Source organism: Esox lucius, chromosome 21, assembly GCF_011004845.1.
Source record: "Esox lucius isolate fEsoLuc1 chromosome 21, fEsoLuc1.pri, whole genome shotgun sequence".
Lineage (NCBI taxonomy): Eukaryota > Metazoa > Chordata > Actinopteri > Esociformes > Esocidae > Esox > Esox lucius.
In genome coordinates this window covers 9081468-9095316 of record NC_047589.1, presented here as the reverse complement: position 1 = coordinate 9095316, position 13849 = coordinate 9081468, and the positions used below count along the sequence as shown (strand labels likewise).

Here is a 13849-nt window from a genome sequence, read left to right as displayed (position 1 = left end):
CATTTATGAAATGTATGGTTTTTGCCACTGGCCATTTTAACGGCTTATTAGCCAATAATAGGCTTACTAGTAACTTACTACTTGGAATAGTCATAAGAATTGAGCAATTGCTAGCTAGACAGAAGATGAAATTTACACTGCCCAAGCCGTTTCATTTCATGGCACAACAACGTTCGTTTTTCTTTCATTTGTGAATGACATTGATACAGTAACTACAAATATAGGTGACAATAATTGACTTTTTCATCAGTTGAAACGAGAGAATCGTGGAAACTCCTCCTCTTTTACTGGGCAAGGGATTGTGATTTATATTACTCCAGAAAGCTTGCACGGATGCGTACTTTAGGGTTACTATAACATAGCTACTGAAGGTTGTAGCCCTTAAGTTTTTGTCTATCCTGAACAAATCCTAATGCATCATTTGTTTTGACTGTGGCGAGGCTTGAACACCGGTCCCCTGCATGGCAGTCCGCGTCTCTAACCACTACACTATTTAAGAGGTAGTCACTCACTCACTAATTTGCTTGTGAAAATTCTAAGCAGGGGGTCTTAGATAATGTCATGTTGAATGTACTGGTGTGATTTGAGATTAATATCGGAAAATTTGAATAAGCTATTTTAAAGGGAAACTTGAAAATATTAGCTAAAAATCAATGCTTGATATTTTGTGAAGAATCTAAGTTGAGGCTCTTAGATAATGTCATGCAGAAAACACTGATGCGATTTGTAATGAATATCTAAAAATGTGAAAAAGCTATTGGAAAAGGAATCTTTGAATTATTGTTAAAAAATATATGGTTGATAATTTGTGATAAATCAACTTTGAGGCTCCATTCATGTAGAATATCCTGATGCGATTTGGGATGAATATTTTGAAACATCTATTTCAAGTGAAAAGCTATTTGTATCATAAAAAGCAAATTTTTTGAGGACTGCACTTTTACCCCGGTCCTTAAGTGGTCCTTTCTCCCACATGTTGATATATCCTTGTCCGGCACTCAGACTCTGAGGTCGGATAGTTTTATCCGTACTTGGGAGTAGTTGAATGTGTGAATATGAAATCTTTACCGCAGTGGATGGGTATTGGTTTAAATGCTGAGAACAAATTTCATTTCAATGTATGCCATACTGACAATTTGCACAGCATTATAAATCTTAGAAATACATTTTACATTTGTTGGGGTTAATTGGACTGCCGTAATTCCCAGTTTATAACCCACACATTTAATTTTAGAGCTTTGTGTGTATACAAACCCAAGTATTAACCGCACCCAAATATAAACCTCATTTGCCCAGAGAATTGACCTTTTGCAGAACACACTCCCCAAACGGTCCATGTTCAATCCTACCTTAGAAACGTATCTTACTACTTGAAGAAGGTCCGTCAAGCTTTTGTCATTAAGGCTCAAAATGGTGAAACGGTGTACCTTCGGGACGGCACCTGCTGCGAATGTGACAGCAGGTAACCAAAAAGTTTTAGAGGGGTACCTACCCTTCGGTTGTGAAATGCTTTAGTCAGCATTTACGCAATTATTAATTAATGTAACCTAAAACTGACGTTCTAGTTATTTGTGCTAAGGTGACAATTAATACAACAAACCTGCTACTACTACGTTTGCTAGATAGCTAGCTACCTCTAATATTAGCTTATGTCGGGGCACTCGTGGGCTTAACTTTAACATGTGACTTTCTGCTGATGTTGATTGGATGGTGTTGACTGATAAGAGTTCAATAATAGCTATGTAAACAGAACTTACCCGGCAGTGCAAGAGCATGACTGGTCCACAAGGCTGTGCTGGTTGCATTTGAGTTCATATGGTTTCTCATTCTTTGATTGAGTTCTGTATGCTTGTTTAAGTGATTGTGTCCCCTTCCCTGTTTATCTGAATATTGTGAACATATCCTTCCACTGCATATTGCACTCCCTCGATTGCATATTGCAAAGCTTCGATCTGGCGTATATTGCGGAAGTATTACTCCAAAAAGAATCACACTGACCGGTAATATACTACTTTTCTCCTCCGGGCTCGGCTGTTTACAGTAGTTGCCGCCTACAAAGAAGCGCAGCTTGACGGGCGTAGCAACAGTAACTAAGATAAGCGGGGCTTTTGCGAAATACATAAATTGTACATTAATATTAAACATATGTCATAGGGCACTACCAAAATTAATTTTTTTGAAGAATAAAACATGTTTTTAAAAAACCCTTTAACGCCCTTTAATGCCAAAAAGTTTGCCTGTGGAAACGGTTTTAAAAATGTAAACTCATATATTTGCTGCACCCATATATTAACCGATGTGGTTGAAAATGTTTTCAAAATCCGTGTATAAGCCATGGTTTATAAATTGGAAATTATGATATGGTGTTTGAGCTTCTGTTTCACAGTGCTTTGTTAGGCGTTGTCTCGGAATCACAGGCTGTCATTATGAGCTTTTCTGTCAGTCTATATTCATCCATGATATGTAAAAGTGTAAAACAAAATGCTTTTAAAAATCCTTTAATACTTAAATTAAACTAATAGACAATTGTTGCAGTGCTATGCCATCCTTTTCAGCCGACACCAGAGGAATGTTGCAGCCTAACATCCCCTACCACACCCCAACCGAAGCTCTGAATATTGGCTGTTGATCACTTACGAAGCTTTGGAGCCCAAAAAATGGGATTTGGGACAGCCCTACAAAACAGGCAAATGGCTATTGCACCAGACAGCTACACTTAGGAATCGAAAACATTGCCTTGACAAACAAATCACTATTCCTGTTGTCATGCTGATGGCAGAGTCAGGATTTGGTGTAGGCAGAATTAGTCATTGGACCCCTGCCTTGTCAATGGTATAGCCTGGTGGCATGGGGTTATGGTGTGCAGAATTGATTCCTGGCACACAATAGGACCCCATACACCAATTGAGCGAGTTTAAACATCACAGCTTGTATGAATATTGTTGCTAAACAGGTGCATCTCCTCATGGCTACAGTTTACCCTCAGAGCCTGAAATGTCTAATTGTTTAGTCAGCATTTCTTCCAGATAAGTTTGTTTCTTTTTTGTTTTTCACAAGGATTGCCTTGTTTTTGGTGTCTTAAGAACTCACATAATTATTTGAATGGCGTCCACCTGTGTAGAGTCAAAGGGTTTCACATGATTTCATGTTAAATACAAATGTCTCTGGGAGGTCCTACAGTTCGTTAGTACAGTTCTTAAAAAAACTGCATAATGAAAATTAAGGATAATTCAAAGAAAATCCAGAATAAGTTTCCTCAAAAGCACCAATCAGTGGTAGGATATGAGAACAATTCCAGAGAATAGAATATCACTGGAGCACAGTAAAGTCCATTATTAAGAAATGGAGAGAATAGGGCACAACTTTGAATCTGGCTAGAACTGTCCATCCTCAAAAACTCAGTATCCAGGCAAGAAGGCCACTTGTCAGGGAGGCCACCAAGAGCACTATTACTCTAAAGCAGTTAGTCTTCCACAGCTTACTTCAACAATAGCTCAGGTGCCTCACAAATGTGGCCTTTATGGGAGAGTGGCAAAAAGAAAGCCTTGCAAATCTTGTCTGGAGATTGCCAGAAGGCATGTGAGACCAAGGGGAAGAAGATTCCATGGACTAGCTTTTTGGCCTCAACACTTAACGCAATGTTTGGTGAAAGCCTGACAATGCACAGCCTGACAACACGATCCCCACTGTGAAGCATAGTGGTGGAAGCATCATGCTATGGGGATGCTTCTGTGTGTCAGGGTCTGGAAAGCTTGTGAAAATAGAGGCCAAAATGGATGAATCCTGGAAGCAAACCTACTGAAGTCTACAAGGGACCTTGTCTATGACCTCAGTCATAGACAAAGCTCTACTGGAGTGGCTTAAAAATAAAAAGGTCAACAATGTGGAGAGACCAAGTCAAATCCCACTCCTGAATCCAATGTATGCAGAAAGTGTTGAAAACTGCTGTTGACATAAGGTCTTCATCCAACTTGACGTAGCTTGAGCAATTTTAAAAAGAATAGTCAAACATTGCTGTGTCCAGCTGTGCAAAGTGAATAGAGACTTATCCAAAGACTTCTTCCAGGTCTGCCACACAAAATAGATGGCTGCCCAACCAAACCCACAAATTAAACTTTGCAGTGTTAGTTTGCACAATAGAATAAAAAAAAGTATTGATCAAATCAGCGTAGTATCAGAAACCTTCATTGCCACAAACCATAATAACAAACCATATTTGCAAGATAGGTTTGGGATTTTGGCCACAGAAAGACCACATCAGTATGAATGTGTCTTAAATCCTACGAAGACCTATGCACCTTAGCCAGTCAGAGCTAGAGTGGGTCTATATGAAAATGTGTCATTTGCCACAGACTATATCGGCCACTGAACTGCAGATAATTAGCTAAAAAGCATTTGTTATAGCCCCAAATACCCCCTGAATGTTTGGCACACATTTCATTTTCAGAATGTCTGCTGATTCCCAGAGAAATGTGGACTCTAACTCTAAATGTAAGGATTGTGGTGAATACTTTTTTTTTGAGTGAAATAAACCCTTCTTTAGAACATATCTTACATAGTACTCAAGCACCAGCTGCCAGCCATATAGCTGACTACTAACGAATGGTTGCCGCACACCCCTCTGACTGACTACTTCAGAATTTCAGGAAACCAAATGGTGTTAGAGTTTCATAAAAGCTCCTAAGTGATCTGGACTATTTCATTGTGATTATTTGGTATGGTTCAAACTCCTTAGAGACTATTCAATCAACATCCGAACCACTCCAGGAAAGAGATTGATCTGGTTTTGTGACCCAAAGCTCAACACTATAGCTGATGACCAACAGGCTGCCGCAATGATCTTGTGCCAGACTTTAATGGACCAGCAGCTGTTCATGGACTATACCAAAAGCCAGGGACACAGAATGGGTCCTCATCCGCACTTTTGCATCTTAGGCCTGCCAAATCCAAATGTGGGTCCCTCTGACTGATAAAAGACTTCCCTTTGCTCCACGCCTGATGCTCTCTGAAAATGCTATCTTAGTCTAACAGAGAGTTTACAGCTGGGACACTTTTCTGGTGCACACCCTTCTTGATCCTATGGTCTCAATATGGAGAGAGTAATGCTCAATGCAGTGTGACATATGGTGGCTCTCGTCTGGATGAACATTGTGTGAGTGGGTGTGTGTATGCACACAATTCAAATGGCTACATTTTAGACGTAAGAAAGTTGTAACGGAGTCCCTTAAGTATGGCTGACCTCCATGAGGATCGGAGGTAAATGTCTGACGAGGCCCTGAGGTGAATGTCTGATATGCCTTTCTTCCAGGTGGTTGAGCTGAAGCCGGGAGGGAAAGACATCCCTGTGTCCACGGCCAACAGGATAGCGTACATCCATTTAGTAGCCGATTACCGTCTCAACAAACAGATCAGGCCCCACTGCCTGGCCTTCAGACAGGGCCTGGCCAATGTAGTGAATCTGGAGTGGCTGCGCATGTTCGATCAGCAGGAGATCCAGGTATGTCGCGGATAGTTGCTAGGTTTATAAGATTCTAGAAACGTAAAAGACGTTATCAGAATGTTGCACCTCAACTAACATTACATAAACATGCACTTACAAAGAGAGATTTGAAATTCTTCACTGATCCTTGTTTTCTTACTACAGGTGTTGATATCTGGAGCGCATGTGCCCATTTGCCTTGATGACCTGAAGATGTTTACGAACTACTCAGGTATGATCATATAAGAGATGGTTTGGTTCTGTTTTAAGGCATGAAACGGTTTTGTCTTTCATAACTGCCAAAATAATTTTGGAATATTCAAATTTTGAACATTAACAAGGCTATACTCCACATTATCTCTCTTCCCATCAAGACCAGTATGTGGGAAATGCCGTTCAGGTGTTATTTAACCCTTGCTGTTCGAATCTTACTGGGAGTGCTTATTGTTGATAATAGGGATGCATTGATATATCAGCCAGCCATCGGTATTGGCTGATTATAAGGGGGGAAATTCTAATCATATCGGCCAGTTGCTTAAAATCTTCCCCAATATTTCAGATCCATGGGGCTTTCGGGCGTTTCCGCCTGGTTCATTTTACTTTGGTGCTTGCAAAACTATATTTACCACATCAACAATAAATAGAAATTCCTGACATTAACCTTTTGTTAGACATATGAATTTCCTTTTCTTGGTATGTTGAAAAACTGTTGAGTCACAGCACTGTTCTAAGGTTATTAAGCTCCTGGTGCAATTATTATTGCTATGTATGTGCAACTGGAGAAACACAGTACCCTGTCCTCGTAGTGTAACTCAGCAACTCAACGCAGGCCAGCCGCACGAGCAGCTTCAGTGTGTTCATTGTCTTCAGTTAGGGAGAGTGCGAAAGTGCGCGCCGCAGCAACATGTGGAATACCGTAGTGGACCGTTATAAGATTCGTTTCCAGCACAAGATACTTTTCACACAAAGGATTTCTGAAACCAGCATTTCTGTTTTTTATTTTGTTCACACACGTGGTGGTTTCGGTGATCGTTTGAACTCCGGCTGCTAGCAACAATGTCACATTTCTACAGGACAGTCAGATTTTAGTCAGCTGGCGAGTGGTGGCAGACATACGGACACAAGTGCTGTCAACTCCGTTACCGTGGTAACCTCCTTTGAGGCGTAACATTTCCATTCAGAGGTTTTTGGGCTTAGAGTAGACTTGATATACAATGTTTCTTGTCACTAGATATATTTGTATTCTTTTTTGAATAATTTCTCAGCGTACTTGTTTGTTTTGTGTTTTATGGTGTAATTTGATGGGGTTGGCTTCCAAAATGAGTGGCTTGTTGATTTTGAATCTATCTGGCTTATTTTCTTCTGAACCTAAAAATTCACTTGAAGCCCTGCCTAGAAGAATTAACTGCTTTTAAAGCTGCAAACTATGTCAGAGCACAGTTGTCTGCGGTTCACAGGTGTTGTCTTGAGTATTTAAAAACCCTGGTGTTTCTTTTGTTCTCTCGCATGTCCTCCTCTCTTCCTATCCCACTCTCTCCTTCCCTCTGTCTGCCTCTCTTCTCTCGCTCCCCCGTGACTCTCCTTCCCTCTTTTTTCTCTCTCTGCCTCCTTCCCGGCCACTCTCTCCTCTCTCCAGGTGGATACACTGCCACCCACCCAGTGATCACCATATTCTGGGAGGTAGTGGAGAGCTTCACAGATGAAGAGAAACGCAAGCTGCTCAAGTTTGTCACCAGTTGCTCGCGGCCTCCCCTCCTGGGATTCAAGGTGAGGGTTCACCAGAAATTCCAGTTATGATGTTAACCATGGTATGGAAACATTTTCACCAGGGAGCCCTTTTTTTTTTTCACAGTTATTTGTGAACCTGTCCCACAAACTAACAGCATAACAATAAAGGTGCTTTTGATTTTGACCACAACCAATAAACTTAAATTCTTTAATACATGCATTTAAAATTATTTTACTTCCTCAAAAACATTTGTGTAATGTTTCATACAAAAACATACTCTGAATGTCCTCATCCAACAATGTGTATTATATAAATATTATATTTATAACAGCTTGCTACCTCAACTTTAAATACAACTGGACACTGTTGTAGACTGTTGATTGTACACCGCTCTATCAGGGATTTAACCAAATAGGGACCATCCCAAATGGCACCCTGTTGTCTATATAGTGCACTCGATTTGGCCCAAAGCGCTGCACGGCATAGGGAAATGGATGCTATTAAGAACGCAACCTGACACAAAGGTGAGTAATAGGGAGTGTTTGCCGTTCTGTTAGGCATGTAATGAAAATACGTGTTTACCCGTCCATGATCTTTTTCAAATTAGGCTTGGAGATTAGAGTTCTAAAGCTGCCTGGCTCACGCTTATCTCCTCCTTTTCACAACCTTCCTTGGAATTATTAGCCAGTTTAAAGCCCTTTGCCCGACCGATTGTTTGTGGGCTCGCTTGGCAGGCATCACACCGGACAAATATTGTTATTGGTTTCGGAACTTAATCGGCAGCACCATGAACTTTTGCACTTCTGGCTCCTGTTTGACCTTGTGAGTAGCAAAATACTGCTTAACAGAATTACTTCAGCCAAGAGCTGAAACTTTTGGTGGAATTGTGCATACCGTACATACCGTGCATACCGTTGTCATCTCATCAGCTGACCATTCCACCAATCCAGAACCGTTTCACTTCCCTAATGACTCGATTTAGAGGGATACTAAAAACCGTTGGTTTTAGTGGATTAAGCGCTGCAGAAATCCATTAAGAGTTTTTATATGCCTTTTTATAAGTCTCACTTAGGATACCCAGAAGCTGTAATTGTCATATGATTGGTTTTACTACTGTTTATTGCCATCATTAGTTAGGAATACATAAGTGCTCCCTCAGCGCGGAGAGGGATGAGGGTAAGTATGGGAACACTCTTAAAAATGTCCCTCGTGGCTCAGACAGGAGGGCTGCAACTCCCCCCTCCCTCAGTTTAATGAATTTGACTTTGGGGAGTGTGTGGGTGTGGCGTTCCTGCTCCTCCAAGTCTCCTCCCTCTGTCTCCTCCTCCCCGTGGCGGCAGGGGGATGGGGGGCTCTGATGGTGATTGCTGGGGCGGGGATCGGCCCGCTGACCCTAACCCCGAGCCTGTGCCAGCCCAGCCTTAATTAGGTGCCGTTAACTTCCAAGGATTCATTTGTGGAGAAATGGCTCTGTCAGGAGAAGCCCTTTAAAAAAGATGATAAAGAGCCGTTTTCCCCCCAGAATGATCACTCCTGTAATGGCACTTCCTCAATAAGCAACGATAGTTTAATACGGTAATTGTCGGGAAAATTTGATCGTTACTGCCGAGCCCCCAAGAACCATTTAACCACGCTGAACGTGGAATCCAGCGCAACGCTCCTAATCTTTAAACGGCAAGATGAATTAATCGCCATAGAGCAACTGGACGTTAGAAACAAAGATGATTCCTTTGAATTCTGACAGGAGCCATCAGCGCACATGCTCCAAATGGCACCCTATTCCCCTCTATAGTGCACTACTTTTAGCCACGGAGCATAGGTGATATGGTGGAAAGTGGTGCACTATAAAGTGGACAGTGTGCCATTTGAGCCGCAGCCAAGTGCCCTGGCCTCATCACTGGATTACGTCCATTGCAAAGTGCCAGATGGACAACATGAAATGACCATTCATTGCTCCTCCTCAGCGGCCAATCCCAAAGGTCGCCTGGTCCCAAACGGGCCTCCTTCAAAGTCGCAGCCTATTTCCAGTTTCTATCTACGGAGTATTAGCCAAACCCTTAATGTCACAGCGTATCACCATTCATATCCTGGTGACGCTCGATATTTATGGCTTAATTAGAATTGCCCAGGATAGGATGATTATCGGTGACATCAGATGATCCATGCCTTTCGTTCTCTCGGTCTTCAGTTATCCTCATGTGACTATGTATTTCACTCTCTGCGTGTCCAAATGTGTCTGTTGCCGTCCCCTGTTCACTGACGGGCTGCACATTTGACCCAGTGTTTATAACACATCGAATTACCGAAAGCAGGTCTGTCTCCCAAAGCTTTTGGAATTCTTTACAGAAAAACAACTCTAATCACAAAGGTTGTGGGAAATGTTTTACATTGACTGTAGCACTTTAATGTAAGGGGTATCTGTGCCCCCAACTAAGTATCTTGTTTGACACGGTTCTCCCTTCCATTTCCACCGCCCCCCCCTTCTTTCCAGGAGCTGTACCCAGCCTTCTGCATCCACAACGGGGGGAGCGACCTGGAGCGCCTGCCCACTGCTTCCACATGTATGAACCTACTTAAGTTGCCCGAGTTCTGCGACCAGCACCTGATGAGGAACAAGCTGCTGTACGCCATCGAGTCCTCCGCAGGCTTCGAGCTCAGCTGAGGCGGAACGTCTGCCTGGGACCCCCCTGATCCGCTGGACTCAATGGACAAAGACGGAGATGAGAGAGAAAGGGGGGGTGAAGGAGACAAGGTGCACTGCTATCTCTGACTGGGCGTGGAACAGAAACGGAGATGAAGGGGTTGTCATCCGAGGCCGAGAAGGATGAGTCGGACGAGTGGAGGACGGTGAGGGGGAAGGAAAGCGCTGACTTTTAGAATTTATTTGTCCTTATTTTAAAATAAGTGTTCAGAATTCACAAAATGCAAAACAAGCCGCAACAGTAGAATCTCAATTATTATTATGGGGGGGAAAAGTAAGACTTTGTCCAAACGAGAAGACTGCGTTTCAACAGTAGACCATTCAGCAGAATGTAACGAACCAAGACGAATAACAAACAAGTGTTCACCAAAGATTGAGCAGTGCTGCACTGCTTGAGGATTGGAGCAGGCAATACGAGGACAGAGGCCCAGAGGCCCAGACGGGACAACACACAAGACTGCAGCCTTCCTAACCCCTCCGTGTCTGTAGGGCTTTGACAGGACCGGCTTGTTCCAAATGGCCCACCCTATACACTAGTTACTTTCAAATTAGTGCACTTGAATGAGAATAAGGTGGCAAATGTTTTCAACTAGAGCTCGTCAAAACTCTGTTTTACATTATTATGAATAATAATTGTCTCATTTTCATACCATAAAAATGCTTTGGGTAGGCTACAGTGTTGGGTTTTCGTGGCAAAGAGACAGGTTTTGTGGATAAGAGATTGGACTATACTATTGATTATGAATATTTGTGAATATGTATATGTTTACACCTTACTACTTGTACGATTCATTTATTTAGTATTTGTACAGTTTGCTTTCGTTTTCTTCCTGTGTTTTGGGATGAAGTCCTTGTGTTCTCACACACATTAAAGTGAACAATCTATTCCAGTTTGTGCCCTGGCTGCAGTGAGTACCCACCCTAAGGAGTCTGTGTGTCCCTACTCGTGCCCTATTCCCTACGTAGTGCACTATTGAGCATAACCCAGTAGTCCCTGATCAAGGATTATGCACTACATAGGGAATCCAGTGTAATTTGGGACTGAAATTTGTCAATTTTATTAGCTTATTGAAACCTGACTATCCATGTATCAATAGAGTGGGGAAAAGAATTGTCTGGATATAATTAAATACTCTTTTTTTTTTTTTGCATTGAAGTGTTATTTTTTTGCCCGGTAATTTACAGTAAAGGACCTGAACATAAAACAAGGTGCTTTGTGGGAAATCTGTGGAGTTTTATTGCCCTCTGACATATAATGAAAGAAACATCCAGTTAAGAAACACGGAGCAGAAACTATTCTGGCCTTCAGATGCATTATGGGCATGGCTACAAATTAAGATTGTGAGCCTTTGTCATAAATCTGCCTGAGCCCTGATGCAGTTGGGCTGAGGTAACCCCCCCCCCCCCCCCGCCCCTGTCTTTTGGACCATTTCCATCCATCTCTCATTTCTGGCAGTGTCCCAAATGGCACCCTATTCTCTAAATAGTTCTTTTGTTTTGACCCATAGTGTTCTGGTAGTTGTGCCATTAAAGACGCAGTCCTGGGGTAGCCAAGCATTGTGCCCCTCTTCTATCCTTAACCAAGTCCTATGACTCCTACCGGACAGTGGGGAACTCAAAGTAGTAATTGGGTCTTAAAAAGCTGCCTTTTCAGGCTGAAATTAAGGATTTGTCTCAAATTCAGAGAGATTTATTTAGGTCTCCTACTGTGCGATGAATTATAACTGACAGACGTAATGGTAGTGCCAATTAATCATTTTATAATGCAAGATGTAGATACTATTACTCAAATCCCCTAAAAAAGTACATTTCATGCCAAAAGTATTAGTTTAGGATGTTATTCACCCCTCCCAAAAAAAAAAATATTGGAATATTTAGCCAAATGGTTGTCCATGACAGGTTAAAGATTCACAATTAAAAAGAACGGTCATATCTGATCAGATTACTTCATTCTTGATGTTGAAATATCCTATTGAATTATGTAATATGGACATTTCATGGACTTTATGGATGCTCAAAATTTTTTACCAATCATAGAGACATTTCACTCATTAATTAAGGTTTGACAGATGTTTCCAGAACTCGGAAATTGTCTGATTTCTAGATCAAAATCGCATATGTCGACCTTGGCTGTGCAGGTCGTTGAACACCAGTTAAGCACGTGTTTAATTATACTTGTGCTAATAAATGTATTCAGGTCTTTTTAATTACTAAATTATTATAAATCCTATACTCACAAGAATAGTAACCCATGGGAAATATGTTGGAGTGAGAACATTTGGCTGGTCCTTACATCCAAAGAAGGCTATTTAAGATTGAGATTAGGGTTAGAATTTAAGGTTAGGTTTAGAGGTAGCATGTTGAGGTAAGGGTTAGGTTCATTTTACAGTTAGTGGTTAGAAAAAATAGGATTTAGTCTCCTTAAAGTATTCACAAGTATAGTAAAAGTATCTATGAATGTGTGCTTGTGTCTCTGTGTGTTTCTTTATGTTGTGTTTCTGTATGTGTTTGTGTCGGAATGGCAGTGGGTGGTGGTATGTGCATCCAAATTAAGTTAATGGAACATCAATAGATTTTGTGGAAAACATTGTTTACAATGTCAACATAAAATGTAATAAACCATTTGGCAGGTTTATTCAATTTAGCTTAGCTACACTCACTTTACCACAGATTCTAATCTGACCCATATCTACACTAATCCAAAATGCTTTACAAAACACTCCCCAGGTAGATTTGTGGTTTATTGAACGCTATATGCCATCTGGTGGTCAATTGAAGTACATGAAGTAGAAAGGTAAGTTCTCCCAATAACTAGCCACGTGGCCCTATACTAAGAGGATTGTGGGTAATATTTGTAGATTTTAGCATGTACACAAATGGTTTTGATGGGGAAAAAGTTAATCTATACATACGTACACGTAGATAGATATTACACGACTTGTGCAATGAGGAATAATGGATGGATATAAAAAAAAATACAAAAAATAATATACATTCAATGATGATCACTGATTTCTACTATTTATCATACACTGACAAGTGTGTTGTTTGCAATTAGGCTCTAGTTAAGGTTTGGAGGGCGGAATAGTTGGCAATGATGTGGACTAGTATCACATGGCTTGGACCTGGACCCTAGTCACATTTTGCAACTTGAGACTTGACTTGGTAAAAAGAGAAGACACTTGCTACTCGACTTCAACTTGATGTCTATGACTTGTGACCGTCATGCGCTGTAACCTATGACTCTGGAAACTAGTTTAGATCCAAGCACCTTCCTCTCATCCCCGGTCTCACTCAAGCAGTGTGCTCCTGCATTATCCCAACAACTAAACAGTGACCCCCTTTGAAGGGTTGGCAGGATAGAGTAAGATAGAGATGGGATCCCATAGTATGGTTAAAACAGTTGATTTTTGTAGCGTTACTCATTTGATAGTTTGTATTGTTTCTCCTTTATGCTTGGTTGCAGTGTAGACCATACAATATTTAGTGTAGAGTGCATAGTGTGTCATTTGTATGCCTTCTATGGGAGGGTAGCCACGTTTGGAAATCTCTGTGCCCACACACCAGGGAATATAAAATGATGTCAGCTGTGGAAGGTGGAACATGGGCCTTATGAACTGTTGTACTGTTCTAGTCTAGGACCCTTTGGTAACACAATGTATTTTTCTATCACTTGTCATGGTATTGCAATTGTGTGACAGGAATAAAGTCTCTGTGTGGTGAAGTCAAGGTTCATAAGGGAGTTATTTTGGTTAGATTAAATTAGATTCAACTTTATTGTCATTGAACAAGTACAACGAAATGCAGTTAGTATCTAACCAGAAGTGCAAATAGAAGAGGGCAGAAATTTACAAGTATTAAGTATAATGTGTTACAGATGTGACATACAGATGTAAAATGTATAGATGCGTAATAAAGGCAAATGCAGTACAAAAGTACA

General features: G+C 41.2%; 1 protein-coding gene across 3 annotated transcripts in view; it reads left to right on the top strand.

Annotated features, from left to right (window-relative positions):
- Nucleotides 1–10800, top strand: part of ube3c (ubiquitin protein ligase E3C) — a 39191-nt gene extending 28391 nt beyond the window's left edge. For all 3 annotated transcript variants that reach the window (XM_010885495.3, XM_010885496.3, XM_010885497.3), the window contains exons 21-24: nt 5309–5497; nt 5645–5711; nt 7116–7246; nt 9700–10800. In XM_010885495.3, coding sequence (XP_010883797.1) covers nt 5309–5497; nt 5645–5711; nt 7116–7246; nt 9700–9870 — 558 coding nt within the window. In that variant the 3' untranslated portion in view covers nt 9871–10800. The remainder of the gene's footprint in view (nt 1–5308; nt 5498–5644; nt 5712–7115; nt 7247–9699) is intronic.
- The last annotated feature ends 3049 nt before the right edge of the window (nt 10801–13849 follow it).